We start from the raw sequence: 9074 nt of genomic DNA, 5'->3' as shown, positions 1-9074 counted from the left end.
AAGCCGCGGTATCTCCCAGGCTGACCACAGGAAGCGGAGATCCCGGCCTCGAGCGTCGGAAACCCCGGAGCGCCGAATCTGGAACCGGAAGTGGCGACTTCCTGCCCGCCTCCTTGAGCGGGGGCGGGAACTGATGGTTCCTCGAAAACCCCGGAGTGGATTTCCAGCCGTTATTCGTGTGGGTGGGGGTGGGAAGCGTAACACCGCGGGGGCGGAGTAACGGGGTCCCTCCCCGCCTAAAACGCTTCTCGCGGGAATTTTAGCTTTCTTGTTGGAGGTGGAGGGGGATGTCAAGTTCTGCTCCTGCCCTACCCTGGGGGCTGGAGCCTGGAATCTTTATGTTAATTCGGAGTGGGGCGACGTGGACTCCAGGATCCCGGAGAAGGGGGCCTGAGAACAGCGGAGCTGGGAACCCGCGCTCCTGGGTCCCGGCCCCTGGCGTCCGGCGCTTCCCTAGTCCTCGGCCTGGCTCCTGTTCTCACTTCCTTCCCCTTTTGGCTGCTGCTCTCGGAGCGGGCGGACGCGGGGGGGAGCGGAAAGGGCGGGAGGGCCCGGGAGCCCGGCGGGGGTGCTTAAGGGGGTGCGGAAAAGCCGGGGAGGGGATTCGGTCTGGGGCCGGAGACCGAAGGGAACGGCGACCCGGGACCCGCGCTGCCCCGCCGCTCCCGAGAAGGTCAGAGCCAGAGCACCCTAAGACCCTGCCCGAACCCGTACTCGTGACCCACTCATCCTCAAAACGCACCAGGGGCCCCTATATTCCACCCCTGTGTTGTCTTCCCCCCTCCCTCTAGGGCTGCTGTCCAGTTACTTAGACACCCATGCGTCCCTCCCCTGCCCGGCTCCGCCGAACCCCCGTTTCCCCACCGTTCCTGTCCCCCGTCTCTCTCCAGACGCCCCATGGCCCGACTCCGTTGATTCCTTCTTTCGGCCATGCTCCCGCGGCCCCTGCGGCTGCTCTTGGACGCGAGCCCCTCTGGGGAAGTAGTGCTGAGCAGCTTCCGGAGCCGAAACCCCGAAGAGGATGGGGGTCCGGGAGCCCAGGGAGTGGGCGGGGGGCAGGAGGAAGAGGAGGAGGAGGAGGAAGAAGAGGTGAGACGCGGTTGGTGGGAGGTAGGGGGTGTATATATTTCGGAGACCCTCTCCACTTTTCTTTGTGTCCCTGCGTCTCTTTCTCCCTGCCTTAGTTTAGTTCTGTGCCTCTAGATGGGCGTCTGCCAGCCTCCCTCCTGCCGGGAGCCCCAGCGTCTCTGAGGTTTTCTGTGTCAGTGTGACTCAGGACCTGCCCGTAGGAACTTGCCCTGTTCCTGCCTGGAGCGTCAGTCGGCCTGTGTCCCTGAAGGTCTCTGGCCCTCGAGGCCGAGGTCTGAATGTGCCTGCCTCTCTGGGCTGTTGGTCTTGGTCCCTGTCTCTCTCCTTGTTTTTGTTTGGAGAGGAGGGGTTTGTTTCCACAGTAACCAGCTTCTCTGACTCTGGGATTGGGGAGAGAACCCTCAGATTTCATGACCCCTCCCACTCCGCCCCTTTTCTATTGAGTCGGGTGTTGGGGGGAGGCCCGGAAGCCGAGGTTCTGGGACCAGGAGGGGCCCATCCCAGACTGGGTAGGGGGTGGTCACCTGTTTTCCTCAGGGACTAATAGTGATGGCCAGGAGCAGGGTTTGGAGCCTCAGGAGGAGCCAGGTGTTGGATTTGGGGCCCAAGGTCCTGGACTCCTGGGTCCAGAGGCTGAGTGAGGTCAGGGTGACTGGCTGGCCTGGTTTTTCGGGATCAGGCGGGGGAGGGGCTGGGACCACGTGGTCCTCTGAGTCTCCCCCCCCGTCATCCCACTTCCCCTTCTCCTTCCTGTACTGGGTATCGGAGGCGCCACCTTGAGGGGGGCGTCCCCAGGGCTGAGAAAGAGAGTAGAGTCCCCACCTGAGGGACCGGGGACAAGGGGGCCTAAGGGAAGGGCTAATTCTTTGGGTTGGGCCCCTCCCTGATAGGGTGGGGGGCGGGGCATGTGGCTGTGCCTGTGCCTGTGACTGAGGTTTCAGCTTCTCTAGGTCTTTGCCTCTGGCTTTCTATCTCTTTCACTTTCTCCTCCTGGCCTTTGCACCCTGCTCCTCCACTGTGTTGGGGTTCAGCTCTGGGGGGAAGTGGATCTGGAGGTCTCCAGGATCAGGTTTCCTGCACTTTGTGCATCCCCCCCACTGCATCCCCCTCGACTTCACCGGGCCCTTAGGCGGCTGGGGGGGGGCTGTCTGGGCCCCAGTGGGGGAGACCTGGGGTCACCAGCCCCCCCCACCCCTCGCACACGCTGGTACTGTCCCCCGCCCTCACAGGTGAGGACAGGGAGGGGGTAGGGCCTGGGAGTGAGTGAGTACGGGGAGCTGTGGGGAATGGTGTAGTCTGTCTGACCTCTTCCTTGCTCCTGCAGGCCCCTGTGTCTGTCTGGGATGAAGAGGCGGATGGGGCCATCTTCACTGTCACAAGCCGCCAATACCGGCCTCTTGATTCCTTGGTGAGAGCATGACTTTGATGTCTTACCACTGACCCATCACCTCCCAGTCTCCTTTCCTCTGCCCAGAATGGTAGGCTGGACATCTGGGTTCTGCTATGTGACTTAGGCTAAGTCTTTTGCCCTCTCTGAATTTCAACAAAGTAGACCTGGATCATCTCTTAGGTCTTGGATTATCCCCAGGAGTCTAGGGTCTGGGTTGAGGGAATGCTCAATGACTGGCCATTTGTCTCTCCCAGGCCCCCACGCGTCCCCTCCGCTGCTCCCGACGGCTCCGAGCTGGTACTCTGGAGGCCCTGGTCAAACACTTGCTGGATGCGCAGACATCAGGGGCTGACGTGACCTTCACCTCAACCTTTTTGGCGACCCACCGGGCCTTCACCTCTACACCAGCTCTTCTGGGGCTTGTAGTTGACAGGTCAGGGATCATAAGGGACCAGGGATCATGGATGGGTCTGGACTTCCTAAAGCCAGACCATTTGACCCTTCCAAAATGGTCAAAGCCACAGGGAGTTTGGAAAAATGGACAGAGGGATTCTTTTCCTCTCCCCAGGCTGGAGGCCCTTGAATCTCATCCTACTGATGAACTAGAGAGGACAACAGGGTGAGTGATACTTGATTCTTAATCTCTTGATCCCTTCTACCCAAGCTGCTGCTTGACCTCTGACCTCTGGCTGATACCCCTTCTCTCAGGGTAGCCATCTCTGTACTGTCAACCTGGCTGGCCTCTCACCCTGAGGATTTTGGCTCTGAGGTCAAGGCTCAGCTTGACCGGCTTGAGAGCTTCTTGCTTCGGACAGGGTATGCAGCAGGGGAGGGTGTTGGGGGGGACAGCGCTGAACTCATCCACAACCTCCGGTTCCGGGTGGACCCCCAGGCCCCCGACCTTCCTAAGCCCCTGGCCCCCCCCGGCGACCCCCCTGCTGACCCCACGGATGTCCTGGTGTTCCTCGCTGACCACTTGGCCGAACAGCTGACCCTGCTAGATGCGGTGAGACCCTGATCTCTGATTCCCATGCCCTCTGACCCCTTACTAACCTCTGCTTGAGTCCCAATCCCTTCCTTGCTTCCAACCCTTCCTGATCCAGCTCTTACCCTCCTCTCTCTGCCCAGTTTTGACCTTTTCCCTTCTTGCCTTGGTTCTTGCCCTTTAAACCTTATATGCCCTTTGGTTCCTTGGCCACCCAAGATCCTCAGACCGCTGCTATTAGAAGGCTGACCTCACTTGACTCTGAGCTTTAACCTCTTACCTCTGCCCTGTAGGAGCTGTTTCTCAAATTGGTCCCCTCTCAATGCCTGGGGGGCCTGTGGGGTCACAGAGACCGACCGGGACATTCCCACCTCTGCCCATCTGTCCGAGCCACTGTCACACAGTTCAACAAGGTGGCGGGGGCAGTGGTCAGCTCTGTCCTAGGAGCTACCCCAGCTGGAGAGGGGCTGGAGGAGGTGACCATACGGCCACTCCGCCCACCACAGAGGGCCCGGCTCCTAGAGAAGTGGATCCGCGTGGCAGAGGTCAGGGAGAGGACTGGTCCTGTTGGGGACCATGGTGCGGAGAAGGGTCCCACAGCCAATCCTCTCTGTGTGACCTGTGAATCACCCCCCTGCAGGAGTGCCGTCTGCTTCGAAACTTTTCTTCAGTTTATGCTGTTGTGTCGGCTCTGCAGTCCAGCCCCATCCACAGGCTTCGGGCAGCCTGGGGGGAAGCAGCCAGGTGGGTAGGATGGGGTCCTGGACAGCAAATGGGAGTCTCTCAGAGGCCTGGGAAGAGGGAGGGGCTGAGCCAGGTCTGTCCTCAGGGTCACTGCCCTTCATCCCCCAGGGACAGCCTCAGAGTCTTCTCTAGCCTCTGCCAGATTTTCTCTGAAGAGGATAATTACTCCCAGAGTAGGGAGTTACTCTTGCAGGTAAGATCTTGGCCCTGGGTGTTCCCAGCCAGCCCTGCTTCCTGCTCTTCCCCCACCACTACCACCCCTTCATATCTTTTGTTCTGTAACTACCAGGAAGTGAAGCTGCAGCCCCCTCTGGAGCCAAACTCCAAGAAGTCCCCGAGGTCTGGCTCCCGGGGTGGGGTGAGTGATTAGTGGTGGGTGGTTGTGAAGGAATGAGAACTGTGGGGTGGGGAGTAGCTTGAGGAATGGAATGGGGAAGCACAGCAAGAATTTAGTTGATTCTCTCAGGCAGTGGGGTAGGGAAGTGGGGAAAGTGGAGAACCCCCAGATCATGGCAGGGGAGTCTGATCCTGACTCCTGACCTCAGGGTGTGGTCCCATACCTTGGCACCTTCCTGAAGGACCTCGTGATGCTGGATGCAGCCTCCAAGGATGAGCTGGAGGTTAGTGTGAGTGTGAGTGTGTGTGTGTGTGTGTGTGTGTGTTGGTGATGTAACAAGTGGGCCTCATGGTCAGACAACCCTCCTTCCGGAGAAGGGGCTGTAAAGCATAACAGCTGAGAACTCTGGAGGACTCTGGAGCCAGATTGCTTGGGTTCTGGCTCTGTTAACTTTGGCACCCTGCTTAACCTCTTTGTGCCTCAGTGCTTTACAAAAAAACCAAACCAAACCAGTTGTTGTTGAGTCACTTCCAAATCGTGGTGACCCCATATGTGCAGAGTAGCGCTGCACTCCCTAAGATTTTCAATGCTGTGATCTTTTGGAGGCAGATCGCCAGGCTTTTGTTCTGAGGCACCCCTGGGTGGTTTGAACTGCCAACCTTTTGGTTAGTAGTTGAGTGCTTAACCATTTGTACCACCGAGAGACTCCCTTAGTGCCTTGTTGTTGTGTGCCGTTGAGTTGATTCCGACTCATAGCAACCCTACAGAACAGAGTAGAACTACCCCACCCCATAGGGTTTCCTAAATTGTGATCTTTACGAAGACGACTACCACATCTTTCTCCCATGGAGTGGCTGGTGGGTTCAAACAACCAACCTTTCAGTTAGCAGCTGAGCACTTAACTACTATGCCGCTGAGCATTAAATAGTTTTTTAAATAAACAAATACTGGGACCTTGGGCAAGTTCTTAACCTCTCTGAGCCCCAGTTTTCTGGGGTAGAGTGGAGACAATCTCTATGTTGAGTGCTTAGGGCATGATAGATGTGATGGGGAGAAGTGGGATTGGGGAGTCAGCAAGGCCAGAGTGAGGGTTTTTAGTTTGGGTGTGTGTGATGTGGTTCATGTGTGTGTGTGTGTGTGTGTGTGTGTGTGTGGTGTGTGTTTAGGGGGTGGGGTATTATCTCCTGGTGGCCTGGAAGGCAGGGTTAGGACTCTCACGCTACTACGTCCATGTCTTTGCAGAATGGCTACATCAATTTTGACAAGCGGAGGAAGGTGAGAGCAGTGCATGGCTGGATGCTTGCCACCTCTATCTTAGTTATCTAGTGCTGCTATAACAGATATACCACAAGTGGGTGACTTTAGCAAACAGAAATTTATTTTCTCACAGTTTAGGAGTCTAGAAGTCCGAGTTAAGGGTGACAGCTCTGGGGAAAGGTCCTTGTCATTTCTGAGCTTCTGCTCCTGGGTGAGCTTCATGTGGCTTGGCATCTCTCTTCCCCCATCTGCTGTGCTTGCTTGTTTAATCTCTTTTCCATTTTCAAAGAGATTGACTCAAGGTACACCCTACACTAATCTGACCTTATTAACATAACAAGACAACCTGTTCTCAAATGGGATTATAACCACAGGCATACCCAGAACCCAACCCAGTGCCATCGAGTAGATTCTGACTCATGGTGACCCTGTAGGACAGAGTAGAACCGCCCCATAGAGTTTCCAAGGAGCGCCTGGTGGATTCGAACTGCCGACCTTTTGGTTAGCAGCTGTAGCACTTAACCATTACACCACCAGGGTTTCCACCACAGGCATAGAGATTAGGATTTACAACACGTATTTTTGAGAGACATAATTCAATCCATAATAACCCCCTTCCGTGTCCCAGGAAAGGGAGAGAGGGGAAAGTCGGGGTTCCCAGTGTTTTGGCTTCTACACTCTGAGGGCTCCTTCCTAGGAGTTTGCTGTCCTTTCCGAGCTGCGGCAGCTCCAGAACAAATGTCGTGGCTATGATCTCCAACCTGACCCTGATATCCAGCAGTGGCTGCAGGGGCTCTGGCCACTGACAGAAGCCCAGAGGTGACTGACTGGGGGAAGTTGGGACCCGAGGGCTCATGCTAGGTGTGGGGGAGGAGGTTAGTGTGCTACGTCCTGACCTCTGCCCATTGTCCCCCTTCCCAGCCACCGCGTGTCCTGTGAGGTGGAGCCACCTGGTACCAGTGACCCTCCTGTCCCACGGGTGCTTCGGCCGACACTGGTCATCTCACAGTGGACAGAGTGAGAGAGTCAGCATGTGGGGGTGGTCTCTTAGGGGCCCCATTCTTCCTCTGACCCTGCCAATCTCCTGCCGCTCCAGGGTCCTGGGCTCTGTTGGGGGCCCCACCCCCCTCGCATCCTGGGACCGGCCCAGTATGGGAGGAGACGAGGTGCCTGGAACCCCTACTCCTCTGCTGACCCGGCTGGCCCAGGTGAGCTCTGCTCCTGACCTCTGACATTGACACTGACCCTGATTCTAAGTGTGTCTTCCTTACCCTCCCTGCTCTCATGCCAGTCCCCTATGTTCTTTGTCCTTCTAGCACATGAAGTGGCCATCTGTCTCATCTCTGGACTCCGCCCTGGAAAATACACCCTCCCTGCACAGTCCAGCTGACCCCAGCCACCTCTCTCCCCCAACCTCCTCCCCTCGGCCTTCTCGAGGTCACCGACGCTCTGCCTCCTGTGGCACCCCCCTCAGTGGGGGAGCAGAAGGGACCTCCAGTGGGACTGGATACGGGGGAGGGGGGCCCGGGCCAGGGCCCTCTGACTGCCGGATCATCCGTGTCCAGATGGAACTGGGGGAAGATGGCAGTGTCTACAAGAGCATCTTGGTGAGGGAGCTTTGGCCTGAGGTGGGGTGAAGGATGGTGCTTTGTTGAACGCTACTTGTTCGCCTAGATTGGGGCATTCCAAATGGGAGGATGAGTCTAGTTTTCATTCTGACCTTTGATTCTGGCAGCCATATTTTGTTTTGACGCCTGCTCTGCATTACCTTTGCATTGAACTTTTGGTGGCCATGTTAGATTTTCAGAACCTACAGCAGTTTCCCACCAGGGAGGCAGCCTGATTCCACTGGGTGCTGTCTGGGCTGGCTAACGGGGTACAGGAGCTACCACATTGGGTTTCCCTTTCCCCTTTAGAAGGTTGGACAAAGGTAGCCTTTTTCAGCTGGGGGTCAGTGGCTGGGGTTGGAAGGATGGGAAACAGAGGTCATCATGGAGTGATTTATTGCTCTTTTGGTCTTTGTTGCTGCCAGGTGACCAGTCAGGACAAGGCTCCAACTGTCATCAGTCGTGTCCTTAAGAAAAACAATCGCGATTCTGCAGTGGCTTCAACATATGAGCTAGTGCAGCTGCTACCAGGAGAGCGAGGTCAGAGGCCACAGGGAAAGGCAGGCATGGGAGGAAAGTGGTGCCCATCAGTGGGATGCTTCTCATACATGGGCAGTTGTAGGGGAACAACTGTGTTTGTGCTTGACACCCACTCTCTGAACCTACAGAGCTGACCATCCCACCCTCGGCTAATGTCTTCTATGCTATGGATGGAGCGTCACATGATTTCCTCCTGCGGCAGCGGCGAAGGCCCTCTGCTGCCACAGTGGGCCTCGCCAGCGGCCCCTCTGCCTCAGGAACACCCCCGAGTGAGGGGGGAGGGGGCTCCTTTCCCAGGATCAAGGCCACAGGGAGGAAGATTGCCCGGGCGCTGTTCTGAAGAGGAAGCCCTGTTGGTTCACAGAAGTCATGGTGGCCATACCAGATGTGGATAGCCTCCTGAATGGTGGCAGTCACGTTGCATTGGGACAGAAATCCGGAAAGGTGGCCAGCCACCTGGGAGCAGTGAAGTGCCACTGGTTTATCAGATAACTGTGAGATAGAGCCCGGTGGGAACTGGTAATCTTGGTAACCAAGTTGGATGCCTCTATACAGGCCCCTACCTTTTATGAATGCAGCACACTGCTAGTGCTAGAAAAAAGGGTCAGTCTTGATTCCTGACCACATCCTAGCATGCAAAGGGCCAAGGAAAGGCCTAGAAGTAGTGGAAGAGGAAAGGCCCAGAGGCTCTGAACCCCAGGGGAGGGTGGGTGGCAAGAAGGAGGTTCTAAGCAGTTTTTTCCACTATGAGGGTTCTTATCACTGTGACAACACTAAGATAATAAACCAAAACACTACCTGGACTCTTTCCCTCTGTCTGTGCTGTGTCTATGAATGGCTGCTGGGAGTGAGGGTGGGAGTTGGCTGAAGGTAGGTGCAATGGAAGGAAGAAGTCTGATGTTCCCTATCCCTGTGAAGAGGTGCTAGTGAAAATGGTTCCCTCAGAGCAGTTTATTCCTCCCCAGCAACCTCTCTATCCTGGTCCCTTTATTACTCTTTTTTTGTGTGTGTGTGTGTAATTTTTATTGTCCTTTTATTACTCTTATTAAATTCTTCTCTGTTTTCACAGAGGAGATCAGTATGAAAAAATCCTCTGGCTGCAAATTTCTAGGAAAAAATTTGAGA

At 56.1% G+C, this 9074-nt stretch overlaps 1 protein-coding gene across 7 annotated transcripts; it reads left to right on the top strand.

The window, feature by feature from the left end:
* The first annotated feature begins 601 nt into the window (after positions 1-601).
* RGL2 (ral guanine nucleotide dissociation stimulator like 2) lies at positions 602-8430 on the top strand. Of its 7 annotated transcripts, XM_010600600.3 has the most exons (17): positions 931-1089; positions 2414-2497; positions 2734-2912; positions 3048-3098; positions 3188-3485; positions 3758-4009; positions 4105-4208; positions 4317-4401; positions 4498-4566; positions 4754-4828; positions 5788-5820; positions 6500-6621; positions 6724-6819; positions 6899-7010; positions 7119-7409; positions 7835-7949; positions 8078-8430. In XM_010600600.3, exons 1-17 carry the CDS (start codon positions 931-933, stop codon positions 8287-8289), a joined length of 2337 nt encoding a protein of 778 aa, XP_010598902.2. In that variant the 3' UTR covers positions 8290-8430. The 7 variants fall into 7 exon arrangements, with proteins under 7 accessions (XP_064140588.1, XP_064140610.1, XP_010598902.2 ...); XM_064284540.1 differs by lacking the exon at positions 931-1089 and adding an exon at positions 614-673 and having other exon boundaries at positions 4317-4566; XM_064284507.1 differs by lacking the exon at positions 4498-4566.
* The last annotated feature ends 644 nt before the right edge of the window (positions 8431-9074 follow it).

This window comes from Loxodonta africana, chromosome 1 (genome assembly GCF_030014295.1).
Source record: "Loxodonta africana isolate mLoxAfr1 chromosome 1, mLoxAfr1.hap2, whole genome shotgun sequence".
Classification (NCBI taxonomy): domain Eukaryota; kingdom Metazoa; phylum Chordata; class Mammalia; order Proboscidea; family Elephantidae; genus Loxodonta; species Loxodonta africana.
The sequence above is the reverse complement of the archived record's forward strand: the minus strand, read 5'-3'. Positions and strand labels throughout refer to the sequence as shown.

Excerpts from the sequence above, each read along its gene's own strand:
- RGL2 (XM_064284496.1), top strand. The coding sequence starts at position 931 with ATGCTCCCGCGGCCCCTGCGGCTGCTCTTGGACGCGAGCCCCTCTGGG. Across the intron at positions 3,486-3,757 it reads AGCTGACCCTGCTAGATGCG|GAGCTGTTTCTCAAATTGGT; the intron begins GTGAGACCCTGA and ends TCTGCCCTGTAG. Across the intron at positions 5,821-6,499 it reads ATTTTGACAAGCGGAGGAAG|GAGTTTGCTGTCCTTTCCGA; the intron begins GTGAGAGCAGTG and ends GCTCCTTCCTAG.